This window comes from Phyllosticta citribraziliensis (genome assembly GCF_038025025.1).
Source record: "Phyllosticta citribraziliensis strain CPC 17464 chromosome Unknown J3D65scaffold_11, whole genome shotgun sequence".
Taxonomy (NCBI): Eukaryota; Fungi; Ascomycota; class Dothideomycetes; order Botryosphaeriales; family Phyllostictaceae; genus Phyllosticta; species Phyllosticta citribraziliensis.
The window spans coordinates 207,140-223,972 of record NW_027117348.1 but is presented as its reverse complement, the minus strand read 5'-3'; the positions used below and the strand labels follow the sequence as shown (position 1 = coordinate 223,972).

At 53.7% G+C, this 16,833-nt stretch overlaps 7 protein-coding genes across 7 annotated transcripts; 3 read left to right on the top strand and 4 right to left on the bottom strand.

The window, feature by feature from the left end:
- Window positions 1–1,101: 1,101 nt before the first annotated feature.
- J3D65DRAFT_605980 (uncharacterized protein) lies at window positions 1,102–1,665 on the bottom strand (the record flags this gene model as incomplete). The annotated part of the gene is made up of 1 exon (XM_066798404.1): window positions 1,102–1,665. The coding sequence occupies one exon, from the start codon at window positions 1,663–1,665 to the stop codon at window positions 1,102–1,104; it is 564 nt and encodes a 187-aa protein (XP_066651671.1).
- A 126-nt stretch (window positions 1,666–1,791) lies between these two features.
- Window positions 1,792–2,719, bottom strand: J3D65DRAFT_670653 (uncharacterized protein; the record flags this gene model as incomplete). Its single annotated transcript, XM_066803316.1, has 4 exons — window positions 1,792–2,236; window positions 2,293–2,517; window positions 2,570–2,627; window positions 2,704–2,719. 4 exons carry the CDS (start codon window positions 2,717–2,719, stop codon window positions 1,792–1,794), a joined length of 744 nt encoding a protein of 247 aa, XP_066651670.1.
- Window positions 2,720–4,073: 1,354 nt separating this feature from the next.
- J3D65DRAFT_679858 (uncharacterized protein) lies at window positions 4,074–6,115 on the bottom strand (the record flags this gene model as incomplete). The annotated part of the gene is made up of 2 exons (XM_066803696.1): window positions 5,952–6,115; window positions 4,074–4,436 (listed from the first exon to the last, which is right to left on the bottom strand). Exons 1-2 carry the CDS (start codon window positions 6,006–6,008, stop codon window positions 4,074–4,076), a joined length of 420 nt encoding a protein of 139 aa, XP_066651669.1. The 5' UTR covers window positions 6,009–6,115.
- Window positions 6,116–6,832, bottom strand: J3D65DRAFT_635393 (uncharacterized protein). The gene is made up of 2 exons (XM_066801315.1): window positions 6,536–6,832; window positions 6,116–6,485 (listed from the first exon to the last, which is right to left on the bottom strand). Exons 1-2 carry the CDS (start codon window positions 6,716–6,718, stop codon window positions 6,411–6,413), a joined length of 258 nt encoding a protein of 85 aa, XP_066651668.1. The 5' UTR covers window positions 6,719–6,832; the 3' UTR covers window positions 6,116–6,410.
- A 768-nt stretch (window positions 6,833–7,600) lies between these two features.
- On the top strand, window positions 7,601–9,036 carry J3D65DRAFT_679856 (uncharacterized protein; the record flags this gene model as incomplete). Its single annotated transcript, XM_066803695.1, has 3 exons — window positions 7,601–8,075; window positions 8,139–8,625; window positions 8,674–9,036. Exons 1-3 carry the CDS (start codon window positions 7,798–7,800, stop codon window positions 9,034–9,036), a joined length of 1,128 nt encoding a protein of 375 aa, XP_066651667.1. The 5' UTR covers window positions 7,601–7,797.
- A 475-nt stretch (window positions 9,037–9,511) lies between these two features.
- J3D65DRAFT_605976 (uncharacterized protein) lies at window positions 9,512–10,766 on the top strand (the record flags this gene model as incomplete). The annotated part of the gene is made up of 3 exons (XM_066798403.1): window positions 9,512–9,810; window positions 9,863–10,340; window positions 10,377–10,766. The coding sequence occupies 3 exons, from the start codon at window positions 9,512–9,514 to the stop codon at window positions 10,764–10,766; spliced, it is 1,167 nt and encodes a 388-aa protein (XP_066651666.1).
- A 2,531-nt stretch (window positions 10,767–13,297) lies between these two features.
- On the top strand, window positions 13,298–16,525 carry J3D65DRAFT_685182 (uncharacterized protein; the record flags this gene model as incomplete). The annotated part of the gene is made up of 6 exons (XM_066803805.1): window positions 13,298–13,537; window positions 13,590–13,904; window positions 14,978–15,074; window positions 15,141–15,669; window positions 15,720–16,206; window positions 16,265–16,525. Coding segments are annotated over 6 exons (1,929 nt in total), but the record flags the coding sequence as incomplete, so codon positions are not given.
- Between the last annotated feature and the right edge of the window lie 308 nt (window positions 16,526–16,833).

The following is a 16,833-nucleotide window of genomic DNA, read 5'->3' as shown; positions in this document are numbered from 1 at the left end:
TTTCGTCTCGGTCTCCGCGTCGTCCTCGCAGGCAGAACTTCCTATCTGCTTGCTCTTGCGTCGCTTTGCCTTGCGGTTCTGTTGCGTCGTTCTTGTCTCACTCTAGTTTTTTTGCTCCCTTCTTCCTCGTCGAGTGTTGCTTTCTCTCCAGGCGCGTCTGGTTGCGGCCGTTTTATTCTTCATGCTTGCGCTTTCGTTCCTTGTTACTTGTCAGCATCGTCCTCGTCATTGTGGTAGGAGGGAGAAACCTTGCCTTTTCCTTTGCTTCATCCGCGAGTCTGTCCGTCTGGTGCTCCTTTAGCGTCTGCTTTTGCTTTTGCTTCGCGCAAAACGGATCCGCGAGTCTACACCCTGCCTTCTCGTCGTTTTTGACGCGTTCGTCTGCATTTTCGGTCCGTTTTCTTCCTACGTCGTCATCTTTCTGGCTCCGTCCCGAGTTTGGCTAGATCTGCTCACCTTACCTGCCACAGTTTTGAGATTTCGCGGCGGGATCACGATCCGAGTGGCTAGAAGCCTTGGGTAAAGTGTACCATTATTCGCTTGCTTGCTTGCTTACTTGCTGGATCTGCCTTACGCCTAACCAACCGACTTCTTATATACCCATTGCGTCCTCTGCCCCTCCGCGGCCCTGCTTGTTGGCATCGCGTCGCGCTCGGCCAGCCCGTCGTCTCCGCCTTCTCGTCCGCCCCCGGGCCAGGCTCATTCTCGAGATGGTGGACCTTCTGCGTGTTCTCCACCGCGACACGGCGAGGCGAGAACTGGATCCTGGACACGTTGAGGGGAAAGGGGGCCACTTGAACGGCTGGGCTCAGCCGGTCCTGCTGCTGGACAGGCCTTGCGCAGAACGAGTGAGTTGGATGGCTGGTGGTGGCTGTTTCTGCTGCTGTTGCGTCGCAGTGGAGGTGGTGGCGGCAGTGGGAGGCGCGGCAGAGCGACGTGTGAAGAATAAGCATTCACAGTCGCCGCCGGAGAACGAGCGGCGATACTCTTCAGTCGACGTCCTCCGCGCCAACATCACTGCTCTCACCAGGCTGGCTGTCGATCTCGGCCTCGACGCATGAAGAATGAGGACTCGTATTGGCCGTCAGAGAACGAGCGGCATCAGTGTTTGGTGACCTTGAGCTTCACCGTCGGGACCGGCGCCGTTCTGGAGATGATAGACCTTCTGTGCGACGGCGTGTTCTCCGTAGGAGGCCTGTAGAATGAGCACTTGTACTGGCCGGCGGAGAACGAGCGGCGGCAGTCTTGCTGCTGATTGAAGTACATGTAGGGGATCTCGTGTTGCTCCTGGTGAAGCTGCTCGCGCCGGCAGTAGGCTCGGCCTCCTAAGCGAGGTAGGCATCCCGCAAGCCGTAAAGGAGGAAGCGAGTGGGCGTGGGTGTCATTATCGGCCTCTTCTTTGACGACAACGAAGCGCCCGTCTTGGACGCTGAACGATGGCACGGCGAATGACGGGAATTCAAGAGCCGGCGTTGGGGTCGCCCTGGTATTCAGAGCGAAAGGTGAATGACGGACAAACAGACCACAATCTTCGAGCACGCAACAGACAACCGCGCAGTCGTTCTCGAAAGTTGTACCGGGGACTTCAGGGATACGAATGAAGGCGCGCATCTGGTTGCGACCGAGGTGTCCATCGAGGAATTCGAGCGCCGCGTAGTAAGACATGGCGACGCTTCTCCTTCAAGTCGAGAGCGTCGTCGTTGGCGGCCATTTTGACCAGTCTGATGCGCCTGTAACGCGTGCCAATCGTCTTGGCGCTGTATCCACTGCCCTCGGACTGAGAGCGCGTGGTCATTTGTCGTCCGCTGCTCCCTCGGGAATGAAGGCGTATATGTACGGGACCACTTCGAGGAGAAGGCTGAGGGTGGAGTCTGACTGGCGCTCACGGCATGCCTCTTTGAACCAGTAGGTTCCGCGGCGAATGAGAGAAGGAGTGTTGTAGAGGTCTCCAAACGTAGACATCCAGATGGAAGAATCCATCCCACGAATAGTGCTCGGGGTAGGACAGCTCGGCGACGCCTCCCCTCGAGAGTGTGAGGAGGGAACGTAACCCTGGGCCTTGCCTTGACAATGGCCTTGAGCATCGTCTGGACACAGGGCGCTGGAGCCACTGCCCCAGACCGAGGGCGTAGGGTCATTTGTCGTTTGCTGCTTCTGGCACAATGTGGAGGGGTGTTGGCCAGTCTGAGCGTGACTTGGTTGAGGTAGGGCGAGACGGATGTCGGGCTTGCTGCAGCTACCTTCTACTAAAGTCAGCATGAGTCTCCTGGAAAAGTGTGGACTGGAACGTACTCCACTACGCCACAACGGAACTCGTCCCCGGAAGTCTGCTTCTCCTCGATGGAGTTGGCTGTTTCATGCTGAGGTTTTGAGCTGCACCAGTTCCCAAACCTGTCGGACCTTGGACCCTGGGCTGCTTTCTGTATCTGCCGGTTGTCCGTGTTTGCGCTCCGTGGGAAGAGGTCCAAAAACCAACAAGCCTTGTGCGGCACCGCGCGGAAATCGGGGTTGTTGTGGCTGCGTTCCATGTCAGCAGTCGTCCAATTGTGAAGTGGAAGCCGGCACATACCTGACTTCGCCTCTGTTGTAAACAGGTTCTGCGCAGCTTCTTCTCGAAAAGGCCGGGCCTGTTGGCTTTTATCCTTGAAGCTTTCATCTGTCAGTAAAACACAATATCACAAGTGAAAGGAGGGGGCAACTGACTTGCGGTGTTCAACATGGCTGCTAGCCCACTTGTCAACGGCATGCGCCTGCTTCGGCATGGAGCCAATGCAGCCAGCCCGACAGCAAGAGCGTGAACGGAGTCTTTGGGAAGGTCAGCACTTTGGATCTGGGCCACGCGTAGGCTGCTTACCGTAGGCGGCACGTCGTCGACGAGGTGCCACGCTGCCATGCCGCAAAGCAGGCCACGCGAAGGTGGGGATGTGTCGCAGCGCGACGAGGAGAGATGGAAGAGATGTTGACCCATCGTCAGATGAAGGGAATTGTGAGGGCTGGGTCGACCTTCAACGCGTCCCAGGCAGGGCGTACTTCAACGAGTGAGAGGAGCAAGAGGAAGACTTGGGCTTGACTTACAGCAGCTATCTTGTCGGCGAATGCGCTCAGATGCGACAACACGAGTGCTTTTCGCTGACGATGCCTCATGGGACCCGACCTCGGCCGCCGTGGGTTGTCAATGTTGAAGCCAACGCGACGTGGGACACGGCTTGCTTCTGCGGCTTGTCAGCGAGTGGTCAAATGCAGACGGTTGAAGCCCGCGATGAAATGGAACGTGGTGGGGGTTTCCCTGGGAATGGCGACGAACCTGAGATGCACAATGCCGCGGTTCATGTCGCCAGCAGCAGCATCGTCCGATTTCACGAAGAGAGAGTTGAGGCGGCACGTGGTACGTTGGAATTGATGGAAGAGGCGTTGATGGAAGAAATAAAGATGAAGTTCGAGGTACGAGGTGCGATGGACGCGACGGGATGCATCAAAACGCGCCAGGCGGTGGTGGTCCGAGCGCCTCCTGTCCGTGGAATGTCGTGGCAGTGGTTATTTTTTGGGATGGGTCTCAGCGCCACGCGAGGTGAGGGCTTGAATTAACACCATGGACGTGCTACTATTCCATGAAACACACGCTCTGACTACTTCAAAGCTGCTGAGCAAAACCACAGGGCCCTACGATGGCGGTGGGCATGGCATGTCATCACTTGGCTATACAGCGCAGCTGGATCACCTTCTGGCAGAACAACCTCCATTACATGCGCTGGATGGCTTTATTTAACGAGGACAGAACATGTCACCCTTGTGCTGGCTGCGTTTTGGCCATGGCAGTTGCGATTTTGGACTTGTGGGGATGGCTGGGGTAAACACTGAACAATGCGAGACTGCTGCAAATCCGGGATCACTCGAGGTACGCTGTACTTGTCACTGAGAAGCATTCAAAGGAAACTAGGCACGGGTTTCAAACGCTCCATTTGGCTAAGAGCTCGTCGCAGAGAAGTTCTTCATCAATCGCGACAGTCTGCGAGAAATCCCTATCCCGCCATCCAGCTCCAAATCGTGCTTGGTTTCAAGCTCCATCCTCTCCGCTACGCTGGTAACAACCTGTCGAGTAACGCGGGCAGCGGGGGCACCTCGTCCTGCAACTCCACCCATTCCTCCTCGTCGGCTGGGACCATGTTTGCGAGGGCGAAGTTTCGGAACAGGCGATAGCCGCTCGCCATGAAGAACGCCCCGCCAAACAGGATGAGGACAATGATCGAAATTATAAGTACCGTGTCGCTGTTGCCCTGGAAAGTCGGCATCTTGTTGGCTGGCCTCTGCTTGATGCTAGTCAGCGCCAGCTCTTTACCGCGAGATAGTCTTGTGGGATTGGTGCTTACTTTTGGAGCTATGAAGGTTGATGAGGAGCAAGGATTCGAAGGCGGATGTGGTCGCCTCAGAGTCTCGATCTGGTTCCCTGTTAGCGAGGTCGAATGAGGCCATAGACCATGCGCAAAGGAATCTTACAAGAAAAGAGGAGCGTCTTGGGATGAGAAGGCGAGGTGAAGACTTTCAGCTGTGGAGAAGCGAGGTTGGTGTAGAGTTTCGTGTTGCGTGGGTGTGATAATGTTGGATGGTGCATAGTGTTGGCTGAGGGTCGGGCTGGAGTGCGCGGCGCACCAGCTCGGCGCTGCTGACAAAACACAATATTCCCACGACTTACTCCAGTATCTCGACACGGATGAATATTTTCCAATTCTCCCCTTATACAAGACTTCGAAAGCCCGAGATTCCTGAAACCAACAAGAAGAGAGCCCGGTGCTATAGTAATTCCACCAACACTTTCCAAATTCAGCGCATGAGCGGAGCAACGTCGCCCAGTAATGGCATCGGAAATCATGCAGGGAAGCAGATACAACTCGAGACGCACTTGTGGCTCAAGGTCAACAATTCTGCGAGAAAGGGAACACGGCGCGGCAAGACCCACAGTGTATTGCCAAGTGGTTGCTGATGAGAATATTTACAATTTCTGCTAGAGGATTGGCTCGAGGTACCCCAGGAGATACCTATACAAAAGGGACAACATGGAAGATCATGGCTGCCAACTAGGAGTCGCAGAGAAAGAGGAAAGAATCTCTATCACGCCGGCCATGGCTTCTCGAAAGCAGACACTGGACCGCGGCGCTTCACCCCTTTATACTGTTGCCTCTTGCGACCTTTCAAAATACATGATAGACAGTTTACGATGTCAGAATGGCAATCTATTTGGCCAGGCACGATTGTCATGCTGCGTCTCGCTTTCAGGGGGCCGGCCCTCGCTGCTGAACGTCGACCACTTTGGCCCTGCCACAAGCGATTGTCGATTTCTGATATCTGGAGCATAGCTACAGGCTTCACAAGATTGCTGTACTGGCCAGGAAACATCAAGGGCGGTTCAGTCCCACCTGGAGGCGCTTGGCCAGAATCGCAGCGTGGTAGGTCTTACATTTGCGCCGGCTTTGCAAACTGTCTTGATGCTTGGACAGGGTCGGTTCGAAAGGGTCAAAAGTGGCCGTTGGTAATGCTCAATCTAGTGTGGCACGTAGCAAACCTCCACCTGCTCAATGAAAGGGGTCTTGCCAGGGCCGTAGTCAGGGCAGTGTTGATTTCTCGGCGCTCTTGCGGTGCGGGACGAATGAGACTGACGAAAGAAACACGTGAAAGCTGCACGCTTGCTGCGTTTCTTACTCAACATTCCCCGTTTGCGACGGTAGTCGAAAGTCCAACCGTTAATTGCTGGCCTTTAGTTGTGCAAAACACAATCATCATGACGTTTGGAATTGTTTGAGTTGGTCGGCCTGGAAATCTTGCCTTTCCCAAGGTATAAAGAGGTGCTTCAGGCCTTCTTCGTGCCAGGCAGAGACTTTCAAAGTCAGTGTATTCCAGGTCGTCTGTTAGGGGGAAAGATGCCGCTTCGTAACTTTGGGAGGGGTCTATGCTCGCACCTTGAGCGGAACGTTGTTCTGCCCATTTTCTGGCTGTTGGGAATCCATTTTAGGCATAGCGCTCCGTGAAAGCTTGGGTGGTTTTGCGCGCTCATTGTGAAATCAGATCATGTGGTGCTTGAGGCGGCGGTGGTGCCAGCGGTACCAGACCTTCCATGCGTCGCCCTACGCAACCAAAACACAGCACCAGCTTCCACCTTCTTCTCAACGCACTCCAAACGTGAAATTCTCTACCATGGCTGACATCGCAAGCCGCAGCAAGCTTGAAGAGCTCCCGGATGAGCTTCTTCTCAAGATTACTGAAGAGGTCGGAAAACTTGCGCCAATCTATCTTGACCCAGGCCAGGACAGCCTGGTCAGGTTCCATGTCACCAGCCAGCGACTGAGAGACATGAGCCACCGACTCCTCTTTCGCGGATTTGTCGTCGACTGGGACGACTTGATCAACTCTTCAGGACATCACCGAGGCGTCTTTCCCAGCAACAACTCCCCCCAGGCGTCCCAGGGTGTCCCAGAGAATGTGAGATGGACCAGGTACGCAATGCGCTCCGCTTGAAGTTTCTCCATTGCTAAGCTCTCCAAAGGTCATTCGCCTTCAAGGCAGGCCGCGAGACCCGTGTTGGAGTTGTGCCAGTCACCAACCAATCAATTGAGAGAGCCGGACTCTTCCTTTCGCACGTGCTTTCTGCTGCGACAGAGCTGAGCAAACTGACGGTCCTGTTGCCCATCGCCGCGAAGGACTTCAGAATCCAAAATGCCATGGGCATTCACGGCATCCCAGCGCTCCCATTCGTCAAAGAGCTGGTGATTGATCTCCACTCGGGCTTCCTCCTCAACAGTTGCCCAAACGTCACTTCCGTCACAATCATGGGCTGCTCGAGACATGGCTCGTTTTACAACGCCTCCAATAATTTACTCTCGCAGATTGCCAACATGGAGAAAGTGAATACCGTCGAGCACAACTCCACATTCGACGAGACCTTGCTCCCATTTCCCACCATGAGTAACGTACGCCACTACAGGGTAGTTGGCGCGCTGGTCAGCCACTACTGGATGCGGCATTATGCGGATGTAAGTAGATGCACTCAGGCCAAGATCAATCATGACGACTAGCTAACTGAAGTCAAGTTCGCGACTTGCTTGCCAAGTACGATGCCCAATCTCGTCTCCTTGACCATCGTCATTCACGCGCACGAGCATGCTCCGTCAAGGGCGTGGAAAAAACTGGGGAAAGAAAGAATCGCCAAGCACTTCACCGCCGGCTTTCTGCGCGAGCATCCCGCGCTCCAGAAAGTGACCATGGCCCGTATTCTCTACAGGGACGAGCACATGCACGATCCGGAGCTGGTTAATTGCTGGGAGCGCCAGCGTGGACACGGAAAATTGGAAGACTCTCCGCTCTACGAACGAAACGAGCTTTCCTTTGGTGGTATCGGCTACAAGGAGTGGACCCCGACATCCGAGGGTCTGCCTTAGCAGAACCATGGTTCAGATCTAAAGGATACTTCACAAGGATCTCAACTCGCGTATTGATCATGCGAATTTTCTATTGAGGTTTTGACCGTTGGGGGGGTTCATTTTTGGTCCAGTGCTCAGTCAAAGTGTGGTTCGCGGTTCTGCGCGCACATGGTTGAATTAAAGTTTCGCCTGAGGGTCCGATAGCACCCAGTCTTCAACCCTTGCCATCCATCACAGCCCTACTTATAAAAGTCGCTCGAACCCCCAATCTCCCTTACGGTAGCCTTTATTCTCGATACCTCACTTTCGCAACAAGCTTTCCTCCCCCGATCAACTTCCCTTCCCACAACGAGCCTCTTCCGCAGCAGCGAACTCGAGCAGTGCCAACATGGACAAGCTTCCAGTCGAACTCGTTGAAAACATTGTCCACTACCTTGGAGCGACCGCGCCAATCCATCGGGACCTTCTTGAAGCCAGTCCTCTGGTCAATCTTGCGTCGACCTGCAAGGGTATGAAGAAGGTCTGCGAGCGCTTGCAGTTCCGTGGCATCATCGTCGACTGGAAAGACTTGCCAGACTTTTTGGGAAAGTTCCAAAGACTCTTCTCGCGCGATGGTAACTCCAGCGAGGCTATTCAAGACGTTCCGGAGGGCCTAAAATGGACCAGGTAAGATCCTCGCTCTCAATCCTCGCCCTCAAGAGACTCTCCAGTTGCTAAAACCCACCGCAGGTCTTTCGCATTCGTAGCGCGCAGCGAGACACGCGCGGTGTCTTCCCCGGTGACCGAAAAAAGCATTCAGAGAGCGGCCCTTTTTCTCTCTCGCGTGCTCTCCAAGCCGACCGAACTTCGCAAGCTATCGGTCACGCTTCCAGACACAGCAACCAGGTTCAACTTCAAGGATGCCGTGAACGCTGCTGGAGGCGTCCCCGTCTTCCCTCTCGTGACGGAGCTCGTGATCGACCAACCTTCGGATTTTCTGCTGGAGCATTGTCCAAATGTCACCTCGGTTACGATCTTGGGTTCTCTGGCAAAAGCCACCGCCACGGGCATTCTCGCGGATATCCTCTCGCGCATCGCAAAAATGGAGAAGGTCGAGAAGTTGGAGGTGCACTACAAGTTTTGCACCCAGCAACTCGAAATTCCGTACATGCCACAGATCAAGCATTTTCAGGTGGTTGGTACGATGCCAGGCAAAGACTGGCGCGGCCTTTATCGAGTAAGTTGCCACATTCGATCCAATGGAAACAAAAGCTAATCTGCATAGGCTGCGGCTGCGATGTACGAGCGGATGCCTCAACTCCACTCGTTGGCTTTGGTGGTCTCGGGACTAGAGCATGCCCCATCGATGGCGCTGAGGAAATTCCAGACCGAGAGGGTGGCGGAAAATGTGACCCGGACCTTCCTGGAGGAGATTCCACATCTCCAGCAGTTCTCTCTTGCTTGCATCACCTATTCTGAGGAATACCTACACTACCCAAAGCTGCTGTCATGTTGGGAGGGTCGCCGCGATAGAAACTCCAAGATTGGACATTATGCGGAGGGTTTCTGGCTCAACCGACGGGACGAGATTGATCTTGGTCTTGTGCGTTACAAGCTCTGGCGTCCATCGCACGAGGGCCCACCATGAATGATTCAGGGGACAGCAGAAGGAGATTGATTGGGAGCAGCCAGTCTGGTTTGCGCATTTCTACTACCCATTGCCAATTCAAATTGATAGCTCAATACCTAAGTTCTATTCACTCATCATTGCCTCTTTGCAATGTCAGAGGAGTTCTGGAAGAAAGCTTTTAGCAGGGACAGTGTGACACTTTCCTTGGCTCTGATTTGCTTCTTATGTTTATCTCTTCAGTTGAGACAAAAATGCCAATCATCTTTCTTTGCCCGTAACACTTCAGTATAGCAGTGTGTTAATTTCGGATGCCGGCGCCAATCATTTTGATGACATGCCACGTGCGCCATCGCTTCTGGTGCTGGAATACCGACTGGACGTTTTGCTGCGGCGCAGTCCAAACAACTACCACTGACTTCTTTCCATCCCACCTTACCACCAACCTTCAGCGGAACCCCTACCTTCTGATCTCGACTCTCTCCGTATATCCAAAATGGCCGCTCCCAACTCCACTCCCCTAGATGCTCTCCCATTCGACGCGCTCTTGGAGATCGCCGGTGCTGTTGGAGCACTGTCGCCGGTATGCGGTCAGCCTGGCGAAAACGACATCGTCAACCTGGCGTCGACAAGCCGTATAATGAGGACTGCATGCCAGAAACTGCGCTTCCGAGGCATCATCATCAACTTTGACGATTTGAGCCATGTGGGAAGACTTGATTATTTATTCTCGCGGCAAGCCAACCATGCCCGGGAAGTCATGCGAGGACTTCCAGACGGCATTCGATGGACCAGGTTTGATCGAACTTTCCTGAGAAAGTGTGCTTTTGCTGACCACTCGCTCTAGATCGTTCGCTCTCACGGTGCCCGGTCAGCCTCGCGCAGGAAATTTCGATCTCAACTTGATGATTCAGAGGGCCGGAACAATCTTGTCTCACGTGCTCTCCAATGCACCAGGACTGCGCAAGTTGACTGTCACGACGCCAACCATTCTCCAAAACTTGCAGAATGCTGCCGGCATACAAGGCGCTTTCAGTCTCCCGCTCATTGAAGAATTGGTCATTGACAACACTTCTCGATTCCTTCTCGACTTCTGCCCCAATATCCAACGCCTTACGCTTACGGGGTTTACGACGTCCCCTGGAGCTAGCTTTCGCAATTTGAGCCAATTGATTGCGCGCGCTGCCAACATGCCGAACCTGCGAGCTTTGGAGATCAATACCGCTCGAGGCGCGATGGTCCACCCTCTCCCAACAATGAATCAGATCACGTCTTTGACCGTAGTCTGCCAGCTCCCGGGCAATAACCGCGCAGATCTTCACCATGTAAGTTGGGCAATGAATCACAAAATTCATTCGTAGGCTGTTTCTAACATTACCCAGCTGGCGCACGCCCTCCGCAGCCGAATGACAAATGTTCAGTCGTTGACTCTCGTGGTCACTGGGCCTGAGCTTGGCTCAACAGCGTCCTGGAGAAGTTTTCGGAGACGCATTACCACCAGTCGCTGGGCCGAACTCTTCTTCGAAAGGGCTCACAACCTCCAAGAGTTCACGATTGCCTGCATCACCCACGGCCCCCCTACGTTTTACCACATCAACCCGCCAACCCTGCTGTCATGTTGGAGGGCTCGACGCCAACCAGGCGTTGCGCTTTATTACTTTGCGGCATTTACGATTGAGCAAGAAAGTGAACTTGAACTCGGCGCGTTCAGCTACCGAGAATGGCGTCCGTCTCTCGAGGGACCCCCTTAGGTAGCCACGGTTCAGGGTCGAAGGGACACAACTTGTTGGCGGTGTCGCGATTTCGCAGCGGCATCGTCACGGCCACTTTCTCCTCGAGCAATCCAATGCACAGTTACCAAGCATCCAGAGCCCAACAGCGAAGGGAAGTCGTAACATGACAACGTCAGAGTGGAGGTCACGCGGCAGTGTTGGGGTATACGGGATGGATGGCTCTTTCTTTCTTCTTTACAAAGCTATCAGTCTCAGTATAGCGAATGCTTTCTCGTTAAACTCAACTATTTCGTCTGCCACCCACTGCCCAGCGCCATTGATAGGCTCAAGTTCAACCTGTCTCTGTTTCCTGTCTGGAGGAGGACTATGAGTTCTTTACCCATCTGACTCATCAGTCTATCCGATCTGATAGAGAAGGGCTACAAGAATTTAGACGCTCTTGTAACTACGAGACGCACGTCAGGATGGCCCTCTACTCAACAAGACAAGTACGTTAGCGTTCAGCGTTCCCGGCGCTACTCTACTCAAACTAATCTGGACAGGTTGAGCATAAGAGGGAGACTCAGCAATTCTACAACTCTATCATCCGCTCATGTGTTGAGCTCACATCTTTTTCTTTATCCCTCTTTGTCTTCCCACCACACAGTCACCTTGGTCAGCTGCAAACCGAATAAGAACAGTGGCCTTGTCCGTAATGTCGGTATTTTCGGGCTTGTCCCAACCCAATTTCGCACGTTCTTCCCGTGTCCAGCCAGACTTGGGCTGCCAGATTGCTCTCAACGGGTCTCTTGACTCTGGATCGTTTTGGAAAGCAGCGAGTAGAGAAATATACTCGGCAGCTGGTATAACAGACGATGTCGACGGCAAGTTCGGGTAGTTGGTAGACCGGGCCTATTCGCTACAGTCAGCCAAGCGCGTCACCTCCTGAATGAAAGTGAAAAGAAACAAAAGCCGCAAGGGGTTTCTCTCCACTATCATGGAAGGCGGCTGCAACTCGAAACGCTCAAAAACAACATGGGACATGCATGGGACATGGAAGCCTGGTATTTCGGCGGCTCTTTTGATTCTTTCGCCCTCTTCATAGCAGCTTTTTACGATTAACGTAATGTTCGCTTTTGCTTCTTTCACTTTGGTGTATCGATGTTCAACGCATTGTTCAAAAACAAGGGAAGCGCATATTTAACACTTGTGCGGCTTTCTGGCTATATTTATTGTCAATTTTGGCAGGCCCCTGGGCATTTTGGCGAGTCCCTGGACTACGCGTCCAAGCGCCTCTGCGCCGAGATTGACACCACGTCACGTGCAACGCCGACCCATGGGTTCCAAGGTCCATCGCCCCGCCGCCCACCAAAACACCACCACTCTCTCTTCCCATCTTCCATCGTCTGAAAAAGTCCCAGCCCTCGACGTTCGCATCCTCTCTCGACCCTTCGACAACTCAAGTCGTACACAGCACCTTTTGCAGGATTTTCCATCACAAACCTAACCAGTGGGTGTTTCCAACAACAATTTGCCCAGCCGCGCAACTGATCTTCGCCACTAACCTTTGTTCCACAGTGTCTTCCCATCTCCAGGCTGTGGAAAAGGTCAGCCAAGCTGGACAGACGCTTTGCCACTTGCGCTCGGTAAGCGACCCGGCTGTCCTTAGTCTTTTCGGTCCAGGAAATATGGGACCTCGAGCATCGCGCTCAGCTTCGAGCCCCCCACGCACCAATATACCTGTGCTTTGCGAGACCGACGGATTCCGTCCATCCGGCCACACTCTCTGCCTTGCGACACCCCCCCAGGCAGGCCTTGCGTGTGTTTCCTGCTCTATGGGTCGCCCATTCCACCATCGCACTCGCTCAGCAAGCTCCAGCAAGCTTCCAGACGCCACGAAGCGCCTCCCAATTGAGGTTGACCACGCCGAGAATATCGCTGGAAATGAAATGCTGCGGCTCTCTGGTCTCTTTGAGGCGGCAAACATGGTTTGTCCAGGAGATCCAACGCCGCTCGACACTCTCAATGTGGATATCCTTTTGGCGATTGCTGGTTGGGTGGGTACCATGGATCCTGTCCGCCATAGCCCTGGTCCCAGCTCCCTTGTCAATCTCTCAATGACAAGCAGGACAATGAGAGACATATGCCTCCCACTGTTGCACCGCGGAATCGTCGTGGATGTGGAGGACCACCCATGGCCATACCCGCATTCTCTCCCAATCAAAAAGTTCAACTGCGCAGGCTTGGCCCGATTCGGTCCTGAAGCGATCTCAAAGACAAGGTTTGACTTACTCTCCCCAAAGTTCCCCGGCTTACAAGCTAAATGGTCCCAAAGATCCCTCGCTATAACGAGCCACAGAGATAGCTCTTCGAGACCCCCGGTACCTGGAAGCATCATACAGAGAGCTGGACGACGTCTCCACGACGCCTTGTCGTGTACAGAGAGGCTCGAAAAGCTTTCGGTCGTTCTGCCCAGGTCCGCCAAGCTCACGGACTTCGACAAATACCTCCAGTGCCTTCCCCAACTTCCATTTGTGAAGAGCCTCGTCGTCGATCCGGTCTCATCTTCTCTGATCACCTACTGCCCAAACATTTCGTCACTTACCCTGGTGGGATTTCCAACGAGAGGCCCTGATCTCACTCTTCTCCCGGAGGAACTGGTATACGCGGCCGGTCTCAAAAGCTTGCGATCTCTCGAGGTCGACATGACGTTCTCATCCATGTGGAATGAGTTCGTCGAGATGCCCAACATCGAGTCCCTGACCTTGGTGGGTCAGATCCACGGGCGCAACAGACTCAACCTTTACTTCGTAGGTAAACCCAAAATCTCCTCCTGCAACAACTGTGGCTGATTATTTCAAGATGGACTCCGAAATGGAGGAGCGGTTCCCGAGGCTGAGATCCCTTACGCTCGTCGTCACCGGAAAGCCCGATGACCGGTCGCTGGCATCGAAGACTTTCTTCTCAAAGAAGTATATAATTGCGACTGCGCAAGTTTTCTTCCGACGGAATCCAGGGCTGAAGGAGTTTGGTCTGGCCTGCGTTGGCCATCCCGGGGGATCGATCTACAAGCCGCGTCTCCTCTCATTCTGGAAAGCCACCCGGCCCCCAGGCTTCCGAGGCTTTCGAACGCGGCGATTGCAGCTTCAATCTGTGGACACGCTAAACTTGGGCATGGTAGACTGCAAGTCATGGAGGCCGAGCTCTGAGGGACCTGTCTAGCCATAGGCCGGGCTGGAAGGTTGGGCAGACGTTGTATATTCTGATCCAGGCAGTTCAATTGGACATTCATATGTATTTTTGTCAAATAGCTTCTCCACAACGCTGGTCTTTTCAAGATTAAAGATTTCTCAGTCTCAAGACCGGTCTTTGGCGTCGAAGACCTTTAGGGCAAAGATGTATACTACAGGCACGGCTCAGAGCTTCTTCATCAACCATGCCAGACTTACGGAGTTTAGTCTGGCCTGTATTGCCCACCCTGACGGCTTGATCTATGAGCCGCGTCTCTCGTCATTTTGGAAGCCCAGCAGACCGCCAGGGTATCATCCAGGCAATAGATATCGGACCAGGCGGCTGCAACTCAGTTCGCCAGATACCCTCGACTTGGTCGTGTTCGGCTGGAAGACGTAGAGGCAAAGCCATGAGAGGCCAGTGTAGTCACCGGCCGAGTGGGAAGATTAGGACGATAATGTATATTTCTCATTCAGGCATTACGGTCGGAGATCCATATGCACATGGTTTTTTTAAATAGCCTGTTCCAAGTGCTGGTCTATCAAGGATTAAATCTCTCCCAGTCTCGCGACCGGTCGCTGTTATCAAAGACCTTCCTATCAAAGAAGTACATAATTGCAACTGCGCAAGGTTGAAAGGAGTTCACTGAATACATGATTTCGCTAGGATACACCACCTTGGAAGCCGATCCTTGCGTTTTCAAGACTCCGCACGCTGGATATCTGGTCATCTACGTCGACGATTTGCTGTACTTCCACCCTTCGATGGTGGGTGTCAACGCCATGAAAAAAGACGTTAGCTCACGCTTCGAAACCCGCGATCTTAATTGCAGCCTGTCACTACTGAGTGAGAGCGATCCGAATTTGGCATGGCGCTGCTTTGCGGGCGCAGAGTCGCCAGTGCACCGATTGTTTCAACACATCACGTGCACTGTTCCCAACGGTGGGCGTCCAACAACCTCTGTCGCTTTTCAACGACCAAGAAACAGTACCTCCTTCTGCACTTTGCTCCTTTCACAGCCCTCTGGACTTTACATTCCTCAGCGTCCTCGCCCACTCTGCGATCTTGCTGAATACCGGCTCGTCTATAAATCTCTCTTTCTCGCCTTCAACTTCAGTGAGTCTTCGCCGACGCCGAGGCCAGCTTGACAGCAAAAACCCATTGCTGACCTTTCCATCACAGTGTCGAGCTTTTCCAGCATCGAAGAGATGCCTTTCGTCTTTGGCCGCCGCACGAGCCTTCAAGACGCCGCTCCCATCGCCTCCTCCCGGACCGACCAACTGTTCCCTCGTCCTTCGAGAGTTGACCTTCCGGTTCTTCACACTCAACGCCGCTCGCTCTCGCTCCAGTCATCTCTCCAATCTGGCCTTCCGATGCCTGACCGCGACACGTCTCGCCGCCGCGCTCTCTCTGCTCCCGCCAAGATCCCCACCGGGCGGAAAACCATAAAGACCCTCGCGACGCTTCCTGGAGAGATGATTTTGGAGATCGTCGGCTGGGTCGGAGCCATGTCTCCAGTCCATCGAACGGAAGAAAGCTCCCTGGTCAACCTCTCTCGGACCAGCTACAAAATGAGGGAGTTGTGCCGGAGACAGCTATTCCGTGCCGTAGTTGTCGACTTCACCGACCTGTATCAGCCAGGGAAATATGCCGGCCTTTTCCCTCCCGACATGACGATGCACGAGACGCCGGATGATTTCCGAAGCATCAGGTTTGACCCATCACTCCGATTGAATACTCCACTTCCTAACCGCTTTCGAGGTCCTTTGCCCTGAAGGCGCGCGAAGGACGGCACAACAGACCCCGGACGCCCAGTCTCCTGAAGATCAACAGGGCAGGATTAATTCTGCTTCGGGTCCTCCGCACGTCAAGAAAGCTGGAACAGCTCACCGTCACTCTGGCCCCTGGTTTTAGGAATTTCCGGCAACTTGTCGTTACAGCGGACTCTGAAGGCGCCCCTGAGCTTCCATTCGTAAAAGATTTGGTTGTCGACAAATGTGCGCATTTTCTTCTGGACTGGTGCCCGAACATCACCTCCCTGACACTTGTCGGCTTTTCAACACTCAACCCGCAACCAAATGGTTTCATGGAATACCTCGAACGTGTCGCCAGTAAGAAGCACCTTCGGAGCCTGGAAATAGATTGCGCATTCGACGATATGTGGGGAGCGTTTCCAAGAATGGATAACCTTCAGCGCTTGGTGTTGGTCGGCGAGCTTCCTCGCTTCGGCCTAACGCATCTTTGGAGTGTAAGAGAGAGAGCCAACCCACAGTCCCACATCGAAAATGGAGGCTGACCTTTTGCAGATCAGACTCGAACTGACCACCAAAATGCCGCAAATCAAGTCGCTCACCCTAGTTGTGACTGGACGCTTCAGCCACGCGTCTCCAGCACCAATGCTATTCCAACAAGAGGCTATCGTCTCGCATTGGGCCAGGGGGTTCTTCAGATTTCATCCACGATTGGAGGAGTTTGGTATCGCGTGCATGTTCTACAATCGTGGACGTGTCAACGAGCCCCGCTTCAACTCGTATTGGAAAGCAACGCGACCTGCCGGCGAAAAGTAGAACTCGCAGCTGCAGTCACTTGATGGTCTCACGCTGGGGAGTGTTCGATACAAGGAATGGACTCCTGCTTCTGAAGGCCCAGCGTGATGCAAGGGGAAAAGATTACGTGGTATATTTGGTTCTCTGCCTCCAAGCCCGCTCAGAGTTGGAACTTTGAAGGACTGGTATGGGAGCGATTGTTTAAAGACAATTCACATGGCTTGGAACCTGCCACTATGGACAAGCCGCTGGGTTCTCCGCTGCGATACGTGGGGTACGCAAAGAATGGTCACACGAGAATGAAGGACCACCTGAGTCGGGATCAAGTA

Bases quoted from the DNA above. Each gene is read 5' to 3' on its own strand.
- J3D65DRAFT_635393 (XM_066801315.1), bottom strand. From the start codon at position 6,718: ATGCCCATGGCATTTTGGATTCTGAAGTCCTTCGCGGCGATGGGCAAC. The intron at 6,486-6,535 runs CTTTGGAGAGCT...CGCATTGCGTAC, and splicing joins CTGCCTTGAAGGCGAATGAC to CTGGTCCATCTCACATTCTC.